The sequence below is a fragment of the Ovis aries genome, chromosome Y (assembly GCF_016772045.2).
Source record: "Ovis aries strain OAR_USU_Benz2616 breed Rambouillet chromosome Y, ARS-UI_Ramb_v3.0, whole genome shotgun sequence".
Taxonomy (NCBI): Eukaryota; Metazoa; Chordata; class Mammalia; order Artiodactyla; family Bovidae; genus Ovis; species Ovis aries.
Window position 1 is genome coordinate 3,576,306 of NC_082741.1, and position 23,729 is coordinate 3,600,034.

General features: G+C 45.2%; 1 protein-coding gene across 2 annotated transcripts in view; it reads right to left on the reverse strand.

Annotated features, from left to right (window-relative positions):
• Positions 1 to 563: 563 nt before the first annotated feature.
• LOC101117049 (neuroligin 4 X-linked) overlaps positions 564 to 23,729 on the reverse strand; it is a 400,828-nt gene continuing 377,662 nt past the window's right edge. For both annotated transcript variants that reach the window (XM_027963519.3, XM_060408629.1), the window contains exons 7-8: positions 16,490 to 17,279; positions 564 to 4,328 (exon numbers count right to left, since the gene is read on the reverse strand). In XM_027963519.3, coding sequence (XP_027819320.1) covers positions 3,482 to 4,328; positions 16,490 to 17,279 — 1,637 coding nt within the window. In that variant the 3' untranslated portion in view covers positions 564 to 3,481. The remainder of the gene's footprint in view (positions 4,329 to 16,489; positions 17,280 to 23,729) is intronic.

The following is a 23,729-nucleotide window of genomic DNA, read 5'->3' on the forward strand; positions in this document are numbered from 1 at the left end:
TCCCTTCTCCAGAGGATCTTCCTGACCCAGGGATCAAACTCAGGTCTTCTGAAATACTAGGCAGATTCTTTACCGTCTGAGCCACATGGGAAGCCCCAGTGTATGGGAAGCCTGGACAAATTTGAGTCTTTCATCTCTCGAGTTGTATTCAAACAAACTTCTTGCTGTCGGACACATACCCAAAGGAGGCTCTTTGTTGGAAAGTTTCAAGACATGACCACAAACACAAAACCCAGTAACATAAGCAGCTGAGGTCAAAGAAATAAACTCAAGTGTTTCATTTCAGGAAATACCCTCTTGTTGCCAATTTCACCATTCAGAGCACTCCTCCGCCACTGTGTTCAGCGTCAGGCCAAGGGAAATGTTCCTGTTGGGGACACAAAATCTGTTCCCCAGGAGAAACCACAAGAAACCGGTCCATAATCGACTGAGTTTACCACGGGCCATCTACATCAAATGTATCACTTAGCTCTGAAAGCGAGAAAGGCGTCTGAAGCCGGGAAAAGAAATACGACAGGCCACCTCCAAAGAAAGAATGGACGCATAATTATTTGCACAAAGCATTAGAAAATACTGTGATATTTTATTATTAAAAATGCTGCTGAAAAGTTTATACATATGTGTCCAGCCATATATATCTTCTATCATTACTTAAGGCAAAATCAAAAACAAAATCGCAAAATAATAATCCGAGAAACCATTAAACCCTGCGTGCCAGTGAAGTTCAAGAATAAAAGCCTAGGAAAGTTTTTTTTTTTTTTTAACTTATTTTTTTTTCTCATTTTTCTCTTTTTTATAGATAGCAAGTATATTTTATTCTCATAGAACTCTATGAAGATTCTATAACTTCTTTCCATGTAGAAATAAGATATCATTTAAGGTGTATTAAATTGCTTTTGATCATAACCCTTTGTAAAAGCTAAAGTTATTCACTTAACAAGAACTTTTTTTTTTTCCTTATCCAAATGTCACAAGCCTGATACATTACTGTGCATATTGCTAGCAGAAGACGCTTGGAAATACTAAACAAATACTGGAATTCACATTACAAACATACCAGGTCCCACAAGGCTGTCGAGTGCCACTTCCTCCGTCGTTTCCTGGACAGCCTATTTGTTGTGGCTTAGCTGGGGTAATAAATACAATAGCTTGCAGCAATGGTCTGACAGGAGCTTTAAAACAGGATGAACAAAAACCTCACCCATGACACCTCTTAGCTGCAGGAGCCTGCACTTCACTCTGGGCAAAGTTGGGATTACATTTCATGTACGTCTATACACAGACTCGCTCTTAAAATCTCAACCGAGATGAACAGCAGAATTTACTGGGAGATCGGTCTGCACAGACTTCCTAAGAACTCTGTTTTTCTGGGGGTGTGGGATGGAGGGGGGCGGTCATTTTCAAAGACTTTGAAAAGGTACTGCTACAGTTTCAGTCTAAGGGTTCCGGTAATCAAAGATTGTAGCAAGGGACAAGGAATTTGGACCGTCTTTCTTGAGAATGTGCACCTGAGCTGAATTGCTGATAACCACGCCCCGAGACATCCTCTTTGGCTCCTATTTCCTGGCGCGGCAATAGGTTTTCGAAAGCCAAGACGTCAAGTCACCGCGGCTGCTACTGTTTTCCTTTAACGACACCTGCATGATATCCCTTAAGGAAAGCTAAAAAGACAGTAAGAAAATCACTTGGTGTCAGAGGCGCCAAGATTCTCATCCCCACCTCACCAGTGAACAATGCATGAATATTTCCGGGTGTTATCTTGACAGTCAGGCCATTCTCTAACTTCCTGGATAACCCCCACAAAGCACTTGAAGTGTTTTCTCCCTTCCTTGTTCTCTCTCTGATAGTCCCGGATCAGTGACGGATACACAAAGGGCACAGAAGATAATCGTTTCAGACAAGCGTATGTTTTACCCCATAAATGATCGAAAGAATTCAAAAACAACAACAACAACGAAACCCCGCTTACTGATAAATAAGGGACTTAACTGCTTTTACCAGAAAGGAAAGACACATGCCCCCCTCCTTCGATCTGATTAGCTAAGCTGAACAGGTATTTCTGCAGCTGCTGGGGAACACAGAGCTGTATTGACTCAGCACACCGCAGGCCCACCAAACACAAGCTTTCTTTCTCCCTTTTGGCAGGACCCTGGGTGTGGGAAGCGACTCTTCCTTAACAGATTCAAAGAGCCACAGCTACAGAAGGAGACTTGTATTCTGTTCCCCACCCCCTCCCCTCCCAGGCCCTGCGGTTTCTCTGCATGCGCGTGTATCTAAGTCAACAAGCTTTTAAATAGACTCCACGCTGGGGACCCTTCTTGCAGGGGGTGGGGGAGCGGTTGCAACTTCATGAAGTGTTTAACAATACAAAAATAAAAGTTTGCCTAAACAAAACAAAACAACAGTCTCCTAAGAATCCCTTGGCATGCACTTTCCAGCCCAAAAACAAAACAAACAAACAAAGAAAATAGGGAGAGAGCCTGGTCACAGGGACGGTCCGAGTCCGCCGTGTGACAACCATATCCTCCTACAAGTGAAACGCCTTAGAAAACCCCGTGTCTGTTGGCCACAAGGATTTAAGAAGAAGCCCCTCTGTGTCTTGGAGGGAAAAGAGGTGATATGACTAACGTATATACCGATTTATATACATACAGACCACTAATGGAGAGCACAACCTTGCTAAAAGCTCTTTCAAACTGAAAACACCAATAAAAGCGCTTTTTTTTTTTTGCTTTTTTTTTTGTTTGTTTTCTTTTTCTCTCCACGTGTGTTTGTTTAAACTCACAGCTATATACATTTTCTTTCTTTCTTTTTTTTTTTTTTTTACAAAGTTTCTTAAATATAGTTCAGGCTGGCAAAACATCTCTTTGCACAGAACTCTAGGTATCTAACTGCATAGTCTGTTCATTTATTTTAATAATAAAATTCTACTTTTCCTTCTTTTCTGGATTACTGCTCCGTATGCTGGGTAAAAGCCCACAGACTCTTTTTTTCTTTTTGTTTTTCACTTAAGGAGAGCCATCTGTCGTGTGGCACATAAAGAACTTTATTTTTTAACTGTGATTAAAAAAAAAAATTTAGTGTCCCCGGCTGAGTTCCAGAAGGGTGTCAGCCTCTATGGTCACAGTTGGAAACGCCCAGGTCCTTGATATATCGACGTCCTTGTCGCACTAAAGTCGGCTTGGATGGTGGTGGATCTTAAAAGCAGAACTCGTAACAGCGAATGGATATGGTTTCACATTTCGTAGGGTCGAAAGTTGGTCTCGTGGTACCGGGAAATGCCAGCATGGGAGGTCTGCAAAGACACAATGGTTGCCCTTTTGGGTTGTGTGTGTGTGTGTGTGTGTGTGTGTGTGTGTGTGTGTCTTAAGCCAGTGGGATGAAACACATTCCTTGTTTGGAGATGGTGCTTCTTTGTCCGTCTTCCAGTTGCAGGGGGCGGGGTGGCGAGAGGGCAGGGAGGGGAGGGGGGACTGCAGAGCTATACTCTGGTGGTGGAGTGTCCGTGGGGAATGTTTGTGCTGTTCTGGCCTCCGCTGAAGGTGTTGAACGTGTGGAGCGGCTGCATACCCGTGAGCGTGTTTGGGATCATGGTGATGGTGTTGGGGGTCATGAGCGGGATGTCGTCGGGGGACCTGCGCAGCGTGAGCGTGTAGTCCGGCGGGCAGGTGAGCCTCAGCGTGTCGTGGGCCTGCAGCGACTCGCACTCGTGGTCCAGCTGCTTCATCTGCAGGGACATGATCTCCTCGTTCTGGATGTGCGCGATGTCGTTGGCGGCGTTCCTCTGCGGGCTGGGGCGCCGGTGGGTCTCGTGGCGCCGCTTGTCCTTCTTGTAATAGAGGGCGGCGAAGGCCAGGATGTTCAGGAACAGCAGGGACGCCCCCACGGCGATGGTGACGCTCAGCTCGGTGGAGTAATCCCGTTTGGTCTCGATGAGGACCGTGGTGTCCTCGGGGCCCGTCTTGTGAGGGTCCTTGGAGTGCTTGGGGTTGCTGTTGGCTGGGGTGATGGCCGGGCGTTTGGTCGTGGGCCAGATCTTGGAGGGCGACCGCCGGGTCCCGTAGGGGAAGGACGTCATGTCCGGAGGGGGCACCTTGGTGGTGGTGGACACGTACTGGAATATCTCGTTTAAGTTGTGCAGATGTGGGACCAGTTCCAGCCAGAAGGCGACTTTCGTGGCCCGATAGTGATCCCTCACGCGGGGCTTCAAGCCGATGTGCAGATACAGCTGGTCTTTGGGGTTATACTTGGACCAGGCCACCTCCTCGAAGCGGTTGGGTTTTGTGTGAATGAACTTGGTGTCCTGTGGGACAGGCTGATTGGGGTCACTGAGGACAGAAGGGAGAGAGAGAAAAGAAAAGGGAAAAAAAAAAAAGGTCACACTCTTCTGCATGTCACAAGTCAATTTTAATCAAGTAAAACGAAATGACGGTCAGATCATCTCACGTGTTTATTGATACGTGCAAAGTACTGAAGTGGTTTAATCCACATGTGCCTACCATTCTGCCTTGTCTATAAAAGAATCCCCTCTTACCCTAAAATACTTCCCAATGAAACTACGATACCGTTTCTGTAACATTTCTATATTTTTAACGCATCCAGTTGTCTTCCAAACTTGGGAGATTTTTCAGGAGGAAAACAAACACGTGTCTTGGCTATGTTTCAGCATTTCAAATTTAAAGTACTTCTGTTGGAAAATTTTCAGCATTTCAGGCTGAACCACTTTTGGAGTCACTAACCTCAACCAGAGAGTGATCGGCCCCCACAAGGCGGGGGACGGGGTGGGCATCTGGCAATACCTGGAGATGTTTTTGGTTGTTATACATGAAGGATGGTGTCATGAATGAAAGTAGATATCACGATGACTGTCAAATGCTCTCCAGGGCACAGGACAGCTCCCCCCCACAGCAAATAAATTTTTCATCCCAGATGTCAACAGTATTAAACTTGAGAAATCCCGATTTAGAGATTGTTGCCCAAAATGTGTACATTCTTTCTTCCTCAAGAACTGCTACTTAGGTAGACGGATATATATTGCAGTTATAACAATTAAAATACATTAAAAATGCAAAAAAAAAATCTGGCTTCTGTCATTACAAACTGTTAATAAACAGAAATATGCATCCGCTGTTTGTGCTATTAGAAATACGGATATAGCTTGAAAATCTTTTGAGGATTGAGTCACTTGGAGATGAAATAACATTCCGTTGATGTCTTAAGTTTGGCAAGACAGTGCTTTTAGACACGCTCAAGTCAACGATTTTAGGAGAAATACAAGATGCAGTAAATTGGGGTTTTTATAGATTTCAAGTGTCCTGTGCAACTATGCAACTGAAATCCCCTGTGATGTACATGAACAGCCACAGGCAGAGAGACAGTCATCAATATTGAAAGAATCTCTGTAAAACATGGTACTTGAAACATGGCTGCCACCCAGTTTTTTTTAAGGTAACAGAAATTCCCCTCAAAGGTATACTCTAATTTCTTCCAATTTTTGGGGGGGCGGGGGGCTTGGTAAAATAACCTGTAAGACAGATTTTGTCTTCTCCTGTTTGCTGGTTAGGAACATCTGAGATTGTGCATGATAAAAAGTCACCTCGTGGATAGCAGTGAACTCTCAGAAGTGGTGTGCAGACCTAGCTTGCCCTGGTGTATTGTACTGCCGTGGGTGCCCTAACCTCTACCTTCCAGGCAACGCCTTCTTGGCAACACACTTATAAAGCCACCGCCTCTTTGCTTATGTGCCAGAAGGCTGGGGCACCAGAAGTTTCCACTGGAAGACCCAACGTCTGCAGACATTCCCAGGTGGCATGCAGGCTTCAAATGATATCCTTGACTCACAGATGCAGGTATTGCCATAGGAAGGGCTTTAATCCTCAGTCTGAGGCTGTCAACAGCATGAACATACATTAAGCTGTGCCTCTCTCCCACTTCACAAGTTGGGAGATCTCGAGCAAATTCTTAAACCTCTCTTAGCCTGATCTATAAAGCGGATATGAATATTGGGAATGGAATTAAGTGAGGAAGCCGTAGTATTCCTGGTGTATAGCAAGAGCGCATTGATACATCAGCATACCTACAAACTGGTAGGGAGAGAAGACTATACATAATAAACAGTATATATCCACAGTATAAATCTCATGTGCTTAGTCGCTCAGCCGTGTCCAGCCCTTTCCAACCCCGTGGGCTGTAGCTCACCAGGCTTCCCTTTCCATGGAAATTTTTCAGATAAGAATCCTGGAGTGTGGGTTGCCATTTCCTCCTCCAGAGGATCTTCCCGACCCAGGGATTAAACCCACATCTCTTCTATATCTTGCATTGGCACGTGGGCTCTTTAACACTGCATCACCTGGGAAGCCCACAGATCTTATACTAAATACTTTATACAGCATGTTCTGCATAAAAGCATACTGCCTCTTAGCATATACGGTACGCCATATACTATACATGGAGTATCTGCATAACGATACTGTTTGATACACTGTAGACTGTATACCGTATACACTGTTTTAAAGAATATTGCATGTATCATAGCGTATCTGCTACATTATATACTTCAAATGGTTTATGTATGTCAAAGTGTACTCTATACAACAGTATATATGTGTTATATGGTATACTTTGTATATAGTGTATTTTTATATACTTATATAAAATGTTTCATATATACTCATATGGGCTTCCCTGGTAGCTCAGATGTTAAAGCATCTGCCTGCAAAGAGGGAGATGCAGGTTCAGTCCCTGGATTGGGAAGATCCCCCTGGAGAAGGGAATGGCAACTCACTCAAGTACTCTTGTCTGGGAAATCTCATGGACAGAGGAACCTGGCGGGCTGCATTCCACAGGGTCGCAAAGGGTCGGACAGGACTGAGTGACTAACATTTCCACTTCCCTTTCAGATACACTGTATACCACAGTATAGATGGTTCTCTGTATGTTTATCATTAGAGATGGTGATATAGCATCACTTGACTCAGTGGACATGAATCTGAGCAAATGCTGGGAGATAGTGAAGGACAGGGAAGCCTGGCATGTTGCAATCCATGGGGTTGCAAAGAGTCAAGCATAACTTAGCAACCAAAAAATGACATACTGTATATAGTGTGCCCTGTACAAAAGGATACTATGTGTATCATAGCTTATATGGTTCACTCTATACTGTATGTAATAAATGCTGTATCACACAGAATATGTGTATTATATACTGTGGATACAGACGGCAGCCCACCAGGCTCCCCCGCCCCTGGGATTCTCCAGGCAAGAACACTGGAGTGGGTTGCCATTTCCTTCTCCAGTGCAGGAAAGTGAAAAGTGAACGTGAGATCATTCAGTCGTGTCCGACTCTTCGCGACCCCATGGACTGCAGCTCACCAGGCTCCTCCGTCCATGGGATTTTCCAGGCAAGAGTCCTGGAGTGGGGTGCCGTTTCCTTCTCCAGATAGTATAAACAGCATAGATCGCATGAAATTGTACTGTATAACGGGCTTCCCTGGTTGCTCAGACTGTAAAGAATCCACCTGCAGCACTGAAGACAGAGGAGACTCGGGTTCCATCCCTGGGTGGGGAAGATCCCCTGGAGAAGGGAATGGCAACCCACTCCAGTATTCTTGCCTGGAGAATCCCAGGGACAGAGGAGCCTGGCGGGCCTACAGTCCGTGGGGTTGCAAAGAGTTGGACACGACTGAGTGACTAGCACTTTCCCTTTTCCCATCTTGCATATCACAGGACTTCCTGCCTGCTATATATGCACACGGATAGATGGATAGATACATACATGACCTACACATATGATTACATATGTGCCATGCAAGATAAATAAATTGCAACTGCTGTGCTCCTATTAGTGACATGAAAAAATATAAAAACATATGCCATAAGCCTTCTTGTCCATGTGTTCATGTAAAACCGTTGATGTATTCTAAAGTAATCTGCCTTTGTGCTTTTATTTTTACATGTTTAGAAAAAATGTTGGATGCAACATAGCACCTCGCATTCTCTTACTTGAGTCTTCTGATATAAAGTGTTGCAAAATTCCTATTTAATTGGACCTGCCGTGGAGACATTTTTATAAAATAAAACTCAGAGGCTGAGTGTAAGAACTGACTTTTATTGTTCTAAAAGCAATGAAAGGGAGTGAGGATTCCTACTCTTTTTGAATTGATCTGATTTCACAGAATCAGGCCTTCCGGTTCTACTGACTTTTTCTTAAAGAGATGGCATCTACGAAAGAGTGTTCATGTTAGATATATGGCTTTTTTTTTCTTTTTTTTTTTTTTTTTTTTGGCATTTGGTGTTCATTTGAAAGGTAAGGAAAACACTATTTTGTTCTCAGAGAATAAAGGATTTTAAAAATCCAGATAAGTACGCGTTAGCCCCGGAACAATCTGTTAAAGTTCTTGGCCATGCACCGTCAGAAGCCTTAAACGGAGATAAACTCGGGTCACTTATGGAAGGAGGCACATCACTTTCCTGTGTCAAACACTCTGAAGAAAGCAAGATCTCTACGTGGGGTACCAGGGCCTTGTTTTTTAGACTTTCCTTCAGCACACCGTGTCATTTACTTCCCAGAGGCAAAACTAAAGATTAACATGATTAAGGAGAGAAGGAAACAAACACATCTTCTTTCGAAAGGTCCATTTTCACCCGTACTATTTCACTTGCAGCGTCACCTTGGCAGCTGACAGTTAAATGCGTATTCGGGGTCTTGCGGCTTATTTTATTCGGGAGAGACGGGTAACATGATTTCTTTACAAACAGCAATGACCCGACCCCTCTGCCAGGCTCCTCTGGAGGTTGGTACGAGGTCTGCCTCACCCCGAAAACAAGGTCGTGCTTGACTATTTTCCCTTAGACGTCTGAGAAGAAAATTACCCCCTACACCAAGAATCACGTGTTTGGTCCATCCCGTACCGCAGGGAGTGATGTTCACTCACTGAGCTTAAAATGCTTCGGGACAACAAAGGCCACGTTTAACACCGGACTTGGGCTGCAACTGTTTCAAAGCCATCTTCTCCATTTCTCGAGCTCTGCAGAGATTGTGCAGAAGCAGACGCAGAAATTGACCACAGGATATGAGCAAAGTCAAGAGGAGAGATGACATCTGAAAGCCGGCGCAAAGCGTGTCATTCTACCCACTTGACCTACGCCAGTGTACTCAGACATACTGGAATATAAGCTTGCCTTTCTTACACCATACACACTGGCTTGTTGGCCAAGCGCGTCCCCAACTTTAAATTCCAAGAGGCTCTGAGTCTTCAGAGTAGGATACTTGCAAAGTACCATTCACGGCCGTGATTTCTTTTGGGACTCTCATTCTGCCCTTTCTTATCCAACACGCAGAAGCCAAATTGCATCGGTCCTTGATGGACACACACCGCATTTCTAGAAACCGGTCAGGACCAACACCATCCTGTCTAAAGAGGTGGGACTCTGTGACAAAGAGCTGCAATCTGTGTGGTCATTCGTAAACCTTGGGATGAGCTTTAACCTTTCCTTGACAGTACTTCTCAAGGATCATGGAGCTCTCCAAGGAGCTTAATACTTAAATTCAGCTCTAGCTTAATACTTAAATTCAAGCTTAATATTTAAATGTTCTGGCTTCATTGTTTCCGCCCCCCCCCCCCCCCAGCACTGTTTCAGTAGTCTTCTCACCTGGATGGTGGAAACGGTCTCCTAGCAACAAGAGCATCCTCCTTCCATCCTTCCCTCTTGTCTATCCCACCTTCCTTGTCTGCTTCCTTCTTCCTTCCCTCCTACCCTGCCTTCCATAACTGCTAACTCACCATCTCCACACTGGTTTTTTGTGCTTAACAAAGAGCCTGTGCCATACCACAAGTGTGTAGGTTTACGCCTACAAGGAAGGCCAGAGCTGTCAGCTGTGGTCAAATGCAAAAAGCAGCCAAAGCATTCACCTCATCTCGGCAGAGGGAGGAACAACCAGGAACACGGGAGGCTGGTAACAAGGCCCCGCAGATCCAAAGTTCCACCCAGTGATCGCATCTAAGCGTACTTCAGTTCAGCACAATCCTTTCTTCTCGGTCACATGTCGGGACAGATGACATCACATGATATTCTCAGAACCACAGGCTCTCTCAGCGCCCGCGGGGAGCAGTGGATGGTAGTCGAGTGTTTTCAATCATGTTTTGAGACCCACTGCCTCAAGATAAGGTGTGAGACCCCTCATGATACTAGAGATGGTTTACCCTATGCTTGCCCCTTGACTGTCATCAGATAAGGTGTGAGACCCCTCATGACATCAGAGATGGTTTATCCCATGGCTGCTCCTGAAGGGACATCAGATAAGGTGTGAGACCCCTCATGATATTAGAGATGGTTTATCCCATGGCTGCCCCCTGACTGTCATCAGATAAGATGTGAGACCCCCCTCATGACATCAGAGATGGTTTATCCTATGCTTGTCCCTGACTGTCATCAGATAAGGTGTGAGACCCCTCTTGGCATCAGAGATGGTTTATCCCATGGCTGCCCCCTGACTGACATCAGATCAGGTGTGAAACCCCTCATGGTATCAGTTAAATAAACTGAAGTATTTTAGAGTATTAACTAGCGACCACCCGTGAAGCCGTGTCATCCTTTGGCAAACATCTCAGTCACTGTCTCTGCCATCAGCTCGGTCTCCCGTTTTCTGCTTAATTAGACACCACTGAATAGTGGTCCTCCCCTGACCTGCATCTGAATTTGCATGTTTGCGATGTAGGTCGGAGGGAGGTCTGAGCAACTTCCTTGCAAGATGACTCGAGTCCCTCCAACGGCCTTTCAAACGAGTTGTCAAAACTCACTGCACTAACATCTCCAAAGATGATCTCAGCCACGCTCCACGTGGACCCCGGGAGCCAAAATTGCTCCTGCTTGGGTAAAGTCCAGATTCTTCAGACTAACTTCCAAGGCCACCCAGCAGCCTCACCTTGCTATTGCAATGACATCTCTACCTGAAGTTTTGGACTCCGGTGAGAAGATGGGGCTATTTCTCCAAGCTACATCCTTATCTCTTAAGTCTTCTCTACCAGCGACTTTATGAAATCCCAAAGTATCCTAAACACACGCCACTAATGGCCACAAGAGGAACCTGGAGCAGCGATCAAGCCCAAGTTACTTTGTATCTCCAAGGCTACGTTCCTCAGATGAGGGGCATGGGCCACAGGCATCTCGCCCAATGATTTTAGAAAATGGAATTACAGCATCAAAAACCACTCAACGCTTTACCCTGATATTCTGATTATAGTTAAAACAGATCTAGAAGATTAAACAATTTCCCTCAGATAAACACTTTTAATACGTAGAAGTAATTCAGTTTCCCTAAATGAATAAACAAAACAAAACAAGAAAAAGTTGTACCTTTAAAAAAAAAAAAAAAACACTCAACATTTCGAACACTCAACATCTGCAATCCTAGCTTAGTTGCCCACAGGTGCTGGTTAAAGCACCCATTTGGTGCAAGTATTTCTCTACCATCTTATGGCATTAATGAATTCCCTTTACCTTTTTCTTTTTCTCTTTTATAACAGTGAGAGAGAATTCATCTCAGAGCCGTTGGCAGGCGAGAACCGCTAATGAGAGTTTAATGGCTTTATCTGGATTTTTTCAGTTTTCTTTAATGGCTCCGTTAAACGGATGATGAATGATCCTAGCTTTCCATTTAAGAAAGTCATGCAAAAACTTTTTTTTTTCCCCAAAACACATGAGAGAAATAGAAAGTGGGTGGCACTCACAAAGGTGAGTCGTGACGTTGTTTAGATATTACGGAGTTACGATGGGTGAGGGTGTTGCCATCAGGGATGGGCATGGCTAGAGTGCGTGGAATGTTTGTGTGAAGGTCCTTTGCTTCAAGGGAAGGCAAAAGTTGCCAAGAGCAGCCGTGTATCTGAGTTCCCTGATATAACTGGACATTTGTCCTGCCTTCAAAAGGGGTTATGCAACGAAGTGCATCCCCAGCAAATTAAGACATGCTTAAGCCTTAACCCCCAGGTCCCTGCAGGGTGATGTTATTGCAAACAGGGTCACTGCAGGTGTGCCCCCAGTAAAGGGAAAACGAGGTTATACCAGGACTTCCACTGGTTAGGACTCTGTGTCTCCACTGCAGAGGGCCCAGGCTCCATCCCTGGTCAGAGAACTAAGATTCTGCAAGCCAAGGGGTGTGCCCAAAAATTGAAAAAAAAAAAAAAAAAAGATGAGGTCATACTGGAGCAGGGATGAACTCCTAAACCCATATGATTGGTGGCCTTATAAGAAGGTGGCCTTAAAAAAAAAAAATAAAGAATGAAACAATGGCGCCTGTGGCAATGTGGGGCATGGACCTGCGTGGAGGTCACTGTACGAAGTGAAGTAAGTCACAAAGAAAAAGATAAATACCATGTGATATCAGTTATATGTGGAATCTAAAATAGGACACGAATGAACTTAGCTAGGAAACAGACTCACAGACATAAGAGGAGAGACTCATGGTTGCCGAGGGGGAGGGGAAGTGGGGAAAAGGACCGGGTAGGACTTTGGGGTTAGCAAATACCAACCATTATATAAAGGAAGGATAACGCAGAGCTTAGGGACCGATAGTCAATATCCGGCGATAAACCAGGAGAAGGGTTTCCCTGCTGGCTCAGGGGGAAAGAATCTGCCTGCTGATGCAGGAGATGCAGGTTCGATCCCTGGTTCGGGAAGATCCCCTGCAGGAGGAAATGGCCACCCACTCCAGTATTCCTGCCTGGAGAATCCCATGGACACAGGAGCCTGGCGGGCTGCAGTCCGTGGGGTCGTAAAAGAGTCAGACGTGACTGAAGAAGACTTAGCACACAGAAGATATACTGAGCACTTCTCTCAACTGAAAAACAAAAGCTAGACATGTGCTAAATGAGGAGGGCATGGCCACCCACTGCAGTATTCTTGCCTGTAGAATCTCAGGGACAGAGGACCCTGGCAGGCTATGATTCCTAGAGTTGCAAAGTATTGCACGTGAATGAGCAACTTAACAAAAAGAAAAGCAAAGAGAATGAAAAAGAAGATGAAAAACCAGGTGTGTATATATAATATATATATATATATATATGTATAATTGAATCCTTTGTTGTACCGCAGAAATTAACACAACATTGTAAATCAACCATATTTCAATAAACAGAAGAAGTTGACCATGTAAAGACAGACATGCTGGGAGAGGGCCGTGTGATGAGAGATCCAGAGCTTGGAGAGACGTAGCTTCAAGTCAGGCTGAACCAGACAGTGCCAGCAAGCCACCAGGAGCTGAGAATCATCACAGGAACAGCCCCCGACAGGTCTTGGATGGAGGTGAACCAGCCCCACCTTCAGTGTGGACTTCACACCTTGAGATCTGTGCAACAATACACTTATGCTGTTGGAAGGCCCACATTTGCTACTGTGTCGCAGCAGCCCCAGGGATCTAATAAACACGGCTACGTGAAAACATTGACACTTGCTGACTCGACTCAAATCATCTCCCCGTGGAACACAGATCCTCATGGTGACAGACGAGCATCTCTACCTGCAATGACTGTGACCTTCCCTGCTTCCCTGCCGTCTTCTTTAGATCAAACTCGTAAAATGGGAGCACTTGAAGCGGGCCTTCACACACAACCGTTTGCTGCTCAGGAAAAAACTCAAGTTCTTTTCCTAGGAAGTTAAAACCGAGAAACCACTTCCCACCAGAGAATATGTGGAAACACGGGAAAGAAGGAAGGGCTTCTCAGGTGACTCAGACGGTAAAGAATCTGCCTGCAATGCAGGAGACGTGGGTTCGATCCCAGGGTGGGGAAGATCCCCTGGAGGAGGGCATGGCAACCCACTCCAGTATTCTTGCCTGGAGAATCCCATGGACAGAGGAGCCTGTTGGGTTATGGTCCATGGGGTCCCCAAATCTGCTAACCCTCTTAACAGCAACCCATTCCAGTATTCTTACCTGGAGAATCCCATGGACAGAGGAGCCTGTTGGGTTATGGTCCATGGGGTCCTCAAATCTGCTAACCCTCTGCACCTCCCCTCATCCCCTCACCAGGGCTGTGTGAGGCTGCAATGTAGCGGGTCCAATTCAGCTCATAACTCACCCCCACTGCTCCCCCGCTGCCAGTGGTCGACAGGAAGATTTAGCATCTTCGTTTTAAATTCAGAACCAGGAGCTCAAGGTTAATGACAGAAGTACACACAGGTAGAACACAAAGACACCTCATTATTTCCCACAATTAAGTTACTCGACAAGAGACAATGAGAAGATTCTGTGATACTGGGGGCTGCTTGAGATGTTGGGGAGTGTTTTATCTCACTGTCTGCAGAGAATCTGCTCCAGGGAACGTAGGTGGACCCCACTGCGTATGGAACTCTTGTATATTTCTGCTGCATTTAGCCAATGAGCTTTGTATATATGTACGTGGAGAGATATATAGATAAATCTAGACAAATACATAAAATTTATGTATATTAATGAAATTAAAGTGTATGTACTCTGCTGTGCTAAGTCACTTCAGTTGTGTCTGACTCGTTGTGACCTCCATGGACCGAAGCCCACCAGACCTCTCTGTCGTGGGGTTTTCCAGGCAAGAATACTGGAGGGGGTTGCCACTTCCTCCTCCAGGGTAACCACCTCAGTTCAGTCCAGTCGCTCAGTCGTGTCCGACTCTTTGTGACCCCATCAATTGCACTGCACCAGGCCTCCCTGTCCATCACCAACTCCCAGAGTTCACTCAAGACTCACGTCCATCGAGTCAGTCATGCCATCCAGCCGTCTCACTCTCTGTCGTCCCCTTCTCCTCCTGCCCCCAATCCCTCCGAGCATCAGAGTCTTTTCCAATGAGTCAACTCTTTGCATGAGGTGGCCAAAGTACTGGAGTTTCAGCTTCAGCATCATTCCTTCCAAAGAACACCCAGGGCTCATCTCCTTTAGAATGGACTGGTTGGATCTCCTTGCTGTCCAAGGGACTCTCAAGAGTCTTCTCCAACACCACAGTTCAAAAGCATCAATTCTTCGGCGCTCAGCTTTCTTCACAGTCCAACTCTAATATCCATACATGACCATATCCTTGACTAGACGGCCCTTTGTTGGCAAAGTAATGTCTCTGCTTTTCAATATGCTATCTAGGTTGGTCATAACTTTCCTTCCAAGGAGTAACCACATAGGGATAGTTAAAAAACATTTCAAGTATCTAACCTGGGGATGGTTAGTTAGCCTTTGAAAAACTGGTCAGTCCACAAATCCAGAAATGGCTACCAAAAGCCTTTCAAATTATCAGCTCTCCCAGCAGACCATTAGCACTAACGAGTTTGGAAACCAACAGAAAGGAGTATTAAAGTGTATACTTATATATAAATGAAATAAATATATTTGCAAATATATGTGTATATCTATATGAAATACAGGTATAAATATTTATATATAAATACAATATATTTGTAAACATGTATAAATAAATCCCATAACTCATATGGAGAATGTTATGTGAGTACCCATAACGTATATGGGTGTGTATATATATATATATATATATCTTATATATACACAAACAGGATTTCTCTACACTTATGAGATGAGTGTGGCTCAGACGGTAAAGAATCCACCTGCAATGCGGGAGGCCTGGGTTCAATCCATGGGCTGCAAAGATCTGCAAGAGAAGGGAACGGCTACCCACTCCAGTATTCTGGCCTGGAGAATCCCACAGAGACGGGAGCCTGGCGGGTTACAGTCCATGGGGTCGCAAAGAGTAGGACACGGCTGAGTGACTTTCACTATAGGCACCATTATATGTGCTAACACATATGTAATATATTTCTATACGATATACACTAACAGCATTTCTATATATTCATTATCAGATTTATTTCACTCCTTGGCTATGCAGTAAAGACAATTTCCCTGGGGTACATATATTTTGATAACCCTATTATTGACCAGACACCTCAAGATCCTGTGTAGATTGGAAACTCCAGGTTAACATTCGATAAAATAGCCAAGTATGTCCAAATCTCCGATAAGACAAGGCCTTAACTGGATTTAAAACTCCAACTCAACTTTGGATGGAGCAACCAAGTACGTCTGAATCCCGAACAAGACAGAGTCGTACCTACCTTTGAAACTCCAACTAAACTCTGAGCGGAATAGGCAAGTGTATCTAAAGCCCCCACCGGACAAGGTCCAAACTGAGATTTGAACCTCCAGGCTGATATTCCACAAAATAGCCCCAGAATGTTTAGCTCCTACCCCAGCATGGACCAAATGGAGAATTTTCAACACAGCAGGAAGAACCACAATTAAAAAAAAAAAAAAAGGCCTCACAGAGAAGGACTCAGGGGTAAAGAAGAACTGAGGTCTCCCTCTCTGTTGGAGGCAGGGTGGTGGAAATGGCTATTCTCATTACCGGGTGGGCAGGTGCGGGCGTGCCTGTGGACCGTGGTGAAGCTGGGTGGAGAAAACGCACGCACAAGGAGGAACCAGACAGGCAATAGCGTGATGGCGGGGAGGAGAAGAACGTACCCGGTCTTGGCAAAGTTGGTCCAGTATGTCATGACTACCGCGCTCAGCATCACATCGTTCTTGGAGAAGTTGCAGCTGAAGAGCTCAGTGGGACCGATCATGGGGATGCCGAAGACGTAGGGGACCTCATCGCCGTGGGCCGAGTCCGCCCAGCTGGGCTTCATCTCGCTTTGGCAGTGGTGGTAGAAGGCGTAGAAGTAGGTGGGCGAGCCGTACTGGGCGTGCAGGTCTGCGGTGGCCACTGCAGGGGCGACCCACTGGTGGTCCGTGAACAGGGCCACCAGCGTCTTGCGGCGTGTCTCGGGGTTCTCCTTGTCTGCCCAGTCCGTGTACATGAACTTGATGGTCTCCCGCAGGGTGTCTTTGCCCTCCGGGTACCCGTACAAGTTGTCCACAAAGTTGGACACGGAGAAGTCGAAGTCATTGGGCGTCACGCCGTCTTCGTGGTCCACGATGCCGTCGACGAACTTCAGCCCCTCGCCCTGGTTGACGCCCAGCATGATGTCATAGTTAAGGAACTCGCCCTGCTCCATGAGGATCTGGGGGTCGTCGGGGATGACGTCCCCATCGATGACGGGCCCAAAGGAGATGTGGTACGTGGCCGGGGTGATGGTCTGCTGGATGAGCTCCCGGTAGTTCTTGTTCCGCAGGCACTCCACCATGTCCGTGGTGTCCAGCATGTTGCAGCCCACTTTGTCTGCCAGGATCCGCGTGTACTTGGCGGGCTGGTAGTTGACGGCCCAGCTGGACAAGGCGGTCCCGCTCTGGATGATGGCCTTCTGGAAGAGACCTGCAGGGGCGAAACGGCGGACATGCAGATTAAAACCCAAGACACAGAAGGGCAGCCTTCCACCTGGCAAAGAAGGCTCTGACTGTCCCTCGCGGGCATGTGAGTTTCTGGATTCAGGAGCATTGCAGCCCTTTCAGCATCTCTCTCTCCTATCTCTCTGGTTCTTGGGCCTTCCCCTCCCCCTCTCGCTGGACTTGAAGGATGCTCCCTCGCACACACACCACAGTTTAGGAAAATGAAACTGCCTTTACACTCTGGCAGCAGTGGTCATAAAACATACAATCCCTCTCTTCTTCCCTGACTGTGTGCAATACGGCTCCATCCTTAGATGTTATAAACAAAGCTTCTCAGAGTAGTCACACCCCCGCCATCCCCTAAAACGTGCTTTGTGGTCATGAGAGGTCAAAGGCCGTTTTGCCTTCCTGGCAAAACCAAGTACCACTTTATTGGGCGGAGGGGATGGGGGGGATTCCATCCATATCAGGTTCAGAGCATAACATTCTGGAATGCATTTTAATTCCCATGCTCCATACACTGAAGGTGCTAAAAAACTGCAATGAAAATAAATCCATTACATTAGCTATTCCTAAAGAAACCTTCACTCGAATGCCCCCACTAAAACATACTTTCTTTTCAAAAAAAAAAAAAAAGTCATTAATCTCAAAATGGCATCCATTCAAAACCCAGACTTTGGTACAACTTATCCTGCTATGTTTCAAACATGTCATTTGGTGAGAAATGGTTTTAAAACTTTTAGGCTGTTTCACAGGTAAAATGCTGTGTAGCTTAAAATTTAAGATCCGATCAGTCTAGTACGTGAATGTCTAGAGATAAAAGTATTTAAAAAAACTTTTTTTTTTTTTTGGTGTGGACCACTTTTAAGTGAAAGTGTTAGTCACTCAGTCATGTTCAACTCTCTGTGACCCCATGGACTGTAGCCCGCCAGGCTCCTCTGTCCATGGGCTTCTCCAGGCAAGAATCCTGGAATGGGTTGCCATTCCCTTCTCCAGGGGATCTTCCCAAGCCAGAGATCAAACCTGGGTCTCCTACATTGCAGGAAGATTCTTTACTGTCTGAGTCCCTGGGGAAAGTCTTGGTTGAATTTGCTACAGTGTTGCTTCTGTTTTCCTTCTTGCTGAGAGACATGTGGGATCTTAGTTCCCTGATCAGATATAAAACTCACACCCCCTGCATTGCAAGGAGAAGTCTTAATGAGTAGACCACCAGGGAAGTCTCCGGTAAAGTGAACTTTTGACTACTCCAGTACAAGAGATGAAGGGCTGTAAGATCACAGTATTCTAGTCCTTATCGCTTCCTGCCTTTGCCCTGAACCCCCGCAGGATGTAGTCACAGTATCTCATGACCTGCTGGGAGAAAAAGGCATTCACCTGAGAGTCCACCAGCTCAAGTCTTGTCCTTGCTGAAGGTCCTACGTGCAAGCAAAGATGAAGGAAATATCACTGCCATGGGAAAAATGCGATTCTAAAGGTTGGCGGGCTGCCCACACAAGACTGAAATGTGAAACAAATCTGGCTTTGCCCAACACACCATCAAGCTCATTTGATGGCCAATTTCCCAACGTTTATCATTCCACTGGAAATGGGCAGCTACTGACTTGTGCGTTTGCTTCTCGAGATAAATGTCCTAAAGCAGGGGTCCTCGACCTCTGGGATCTAATGCCTGATGATCTGAGGTGGATCTGATGCAGTAAAAATAGGAATAAAATACACCGTAAATGTAATGAATGCTCTTGATTTATTCCACAACCATCCCCCAGCCTCTGGTCCTTGGAAAGACTGTCTTCCACAAAACTGGTCCTTGGTGCCAAGAAAGGCTGGGGGACCAAGGCCTTAAAGGACCTCAGGGAAACAAGGTCCATATTTGACCTAATAAAGACAGTCATAAATCAAAACAACCAGAATTAGGAAAAATGCTGCTGCTGCTGCTGCTAAGTCGCTTCAGTCGTGTCCGACCCTGTGCGACCCCATAGACAGCAGCCCACCAGGCTCCCCCGTCCCTGGGATTCTCCAGGCAAGAACACTGGAGTGGGTTTCCATTTCCTTCTCCAATGCATGAAAGTGAAAAGTGAAAGTGAAGTCGCTCAGTCGTGTCTGACTCTTCTCGACCCCATGGACTGCAGCCCACCAGGCTCCTCTGTCCGGGATTTTCCAGGCAAGCGTAGTGGAGTAGGGTCCCATCGCCTTGTCCAAAAATGCTGCTAGAAGGAATTTTTTTTTTTTTCCTCTCTCTCTCTCTCTCTCTCTCTCTCTCTCACAACTGTTGGCCGTGACTGAGATAGCGGTGTTCGTATAGACATTGGTTTGTCAAGAAAGCGATATTAATATAACCTGTAATAAAACTCAAAAAAACCTGAAGAAAATGTCACCTATAACTCATACTATAAAATGGGAGTTACTTTAATATTTTCAGTATCATTCCTTCTTGGTGTTCTTTACCCCACTGGTCTAAACATGGTTAGTTTTTATTGTTGTTCAGTTGCTAAGTCAGGTCCAACTCTTTGCCACCCCATGGACTGCAGCACGCCAGGCTTCCCTGTCCTTCAGAGTCTCCCACAGTTTGCTCAAATTCACGTTCATTGAGTCGGTGATGCCATCCAACCATCTGACTCTCTGCCACCCGCTTCACTTTTTGCCTTCAGTCTTTCCCCAGCAAACAGTCTTATCCGATTGTGCCTGATACCTGGATAGTATACTGGACGTCATCATTAAGAAACTCTCCCTGCTCCATCAGGGTCTGAGAAGTGCCTGGAATGGCATCCTTGTCCACAACAGGGTCAAGTGGTACCCGGTCAAGGTGATGGTTTGCTGAGTGACCCCTTCACACTGGGTCTAATGCATATTTTAAGCACAAGTGTTGAAGCAAATTGTCATTCCTTGGAGTAAATGTACATGTTTCTTATAACATTCTGATCTTTTCAGTCTTGTAGCTTTTTGCTTCATTCTTTGCCATGAGACTGCTGTGGTGGACGTTTGCAGGAGAACACCCTTTTCCCTTCTGCACCTTGATTCTATTAACCGCTGCCACTAGAAGCGGAATGCCAAGGTCAGCAGTCTGGCTGTATTTTGACTGGTAAGTCCTGATTCTGTACTGCTGGACTCTAACTGGAGAGCTGCTTTGTAGAAATGACCCATGCAAGGCACTCCCATAATCACTTCTGATCTATTGATTTAAGGAATTAACACTCTCCTCCATTCGTTTGGGCTGACAGCTGTTTGATTACTCCTGAAGTTGGACCTGACTATTTTGTAAATCGAGAACTGTAAAATGACAGCCACTGACAAGTGGGAAAGTATAATTATCTTCTGAAACGGTATAGGAATTGTTATCACCAAGGATCTAAAGTACTCATTTTTCTAATCTTTTTGAATAAAAGGTTAATATAAAATGTAAGCCTTTCATTCAACTCCTCCACAGTCATTTTTTTAAATAAAGAATCAAGACATTCAGATTTCATTTGTTTGACTTAGTATGGATAGAATGCTAGATTTCTAAGTAGAAAAAAAAAAACCAGATAAACAACAAGTCACCAAGGTTTACGGAACTGTAGTCAATATGCCGTGATAACGTATAATGGAAAATGATAAACACAGACACACGTGTGTATGTATAGTTGAATCACCTTGCTGTACACCTGTACATTGTACGTCAACTATACTTCAATAAAATATATATATATAGGAAGAAAACAAGAAATTCAGACTTCAGAAGGCTTAAAAATCATCACCAATCACACATTTCTGATGAAGTCATCAATGCAGAAAATTGTCCACAGCAGTGCAGGTAGCGGAAAAAAAAAATGCTTGTTGTCACACAGCACAATGATACTTCACCCTCTCTTTTTTTTAGCACGTTTATATGGTACTTTTTTTTTTTCATTAAAGAAATTTTATTGGAGTATGCTTGATGTCCAATGTTGCGTCAGTTTCAAGACGCCAGCAAAGCGAATCAGCTATGCATATACATACGTCCACTCTTTTTAAGACTTCTCCCATGTAGGTCGCTACAGAGTCTTAGGTAGGATTCCCCATGCTGTACACTAGGTTGCTAATTAGTTACCCATTTTATTTAGAGTAGTGTGTATGTCAACTCCAGTCTCCGAATTTATTTCTCCCGCTATATCTTCAAAAAAATGTCTTTATAAACAAAGACACGTATTTGTAAAAGAAACCTAGTAGTCAGCGCAGGAGCTATAAGAGAGTCAGGTTTTACCCCTGGGTCACAAAGATTCCCAGGCAAGAACGGCAACCCACTCCAGTACTCTTGCCTGGGAAATCCCATGGACAGAGGAGCCCAGGGGGCTACAGTCGATGGGGTCGCCAAAGAATCAGACATGACCTAGCAAGTAAACAGCACATATTAATAAAGAAAGATACATATTTTTAAAGAGAACTACATGTTTTTAAAGAAAGACAGTGCTAGACTCTTTAAAAAATAATAATTCCTTTAAAGTTCAGGTGGTTTTGATATACATAGTTCACATAGATATGGTGAAATTCTTAAACCAACAAGTGGACACCGGAGGAAATATAACAAGACCTTGAAGATTCAGATTACGATTGCCAACGTCCATCTGAACTTGCAAAAGTTATCCCAGGGATGCACCTTTTTATATTGCTGTTCTCTATGTTTCGTTTTTGAAGGAAGTGTCCCGAAGTTATTACACCACTTCCAGATCTCCTGCATCCAACCCCTGTTCATTTCTATTTCAAGACTCTCTTATCTGTCCAGCAACAAAGGACCAGAGGGAATCACCTTGAGTTAAGTTTGCAACAAAGACTTAAGTCTATAAGCATATGGCTGCAAACTGTGTTTATGATGAAACCTGCTGCTGCTGTTGCTGCTGAGTCGCTTCAGTCGTGTCCGACTCTGTGCGACCCCATGGACGGCAGCCCACCAGGCTCCCCCGTCCCTGGGATTCTCCAGGAAAGAATACTGGAGTGGGCTGCCATTTCCTTCTCCAATGCATGAAAATGAAAAGTGAAAGGGAAGTCGCTCAAGTCGTGCCCGACTCTTCGCGACCCCATGGTCTGCAGCCCACCAGGCTCCTCCATCCATGGGGTTTTCCAGGCAAGAGTACTGGAGTGGGGTGCCACTCTGCAACCATGATCCACATACTAATTCCCTCTCACACTTCTTCTTCCAAGTTGAAAACTGAAGTTAATAACATTTAAAGTCGACCAAATAAACTCAGATAGGCAAACCCAGGGTGCAAGCATTTCTATAGAAGTTATTTTCCTCCAGTGATGAGAAGCAACGGCTATCGGTCACAAGTCTTAAGTGAAAAAAAAAAAAATCTTGTTAACATTGCTAATAATACTAGTTGTTGTTTTTTGGTCTCTAAGCTGTGTCCGACTCTTTGTGACCCCCTGGGCTGTAACACACCACGCTCCTCTGTCCATGGGATTCTCCAGGCAAGAATACTGGAGTGGGTATTCTTATGCCCTCCTCCAGGGGATCTTCCCGACCCAAAGCTGGGTTCCTGGTCTGGCAGGCAGATTCGTTACCACTGAGCCACCAGGGAAGCCTGTACTGCATGTTTAAAAGTTGCCAAGAGAGCAGATCTTAAAATTCTGATGAGAAGGAAAAATGGTTTTTAACTCAACGGTGATGAACGTTAATTGGACTTACGGTGGTGGTTGCTTTGCACTACATACGAAAGGTTGAATTCTTACCTTGTACAGTTGAAAGTGATCATTATTTTAAATGCATATTATTAAATATATAAATTGCAAGTGCAACTGTTAGTCACTGAGTCATTTCCAATTCTTTGCGAGCCCATGGAAGCCAGGCTCCTCTGTCCATGGGACTTCTCAGGAAAGAATACTGAAGTGGGTTGCCTTTTCCTTCTCCAGGAAATACATATAATGGTGTATGTCAAATTATACCTCAAGGAGAAAAATCGGAAAGCAAGCCAGGTTAGAAGAGGATGCAGATACACATCATTTGGGTCATTTTCTCCTTTTTTAAAAATTAATTAATTTATGTGGCCGTGTGGTCTTCTCTGGAGACTCTGTTGGTATAGAGTCTGCCTGCAACGCAAGGGACCTGGGTTCAATCCCTGGGTGGGGAAGATCCCCTGGAGAAGGGAATGACAACCCACTCCAGTATCCTTGCCTGGAGAATCCCAGGGATGGAGAAGCCTGGCAGGCTACAGTCCATGGGGTGGCAAAGAGTCGGACATGACTGAGTGACTAACACGTTTTCACTTCACTGGGTCTTAGTTACGGCATGCCGGATCTAGATCTGAAATCCCGGGCTTCCTGCACTGGTTGTGTGCCGCCTTAACCACTGCACCACCAGGGAAGTCCTTTGGGGCATTTTCTGTGGAGGTTTCAAGAGGCACCACGGTTCCGTCTGCATGTGTCTTGAATAAGAACTCCAAAGGTATATATACATGTCCCCACACACGACTTCCCTGGTGGCTCAGAT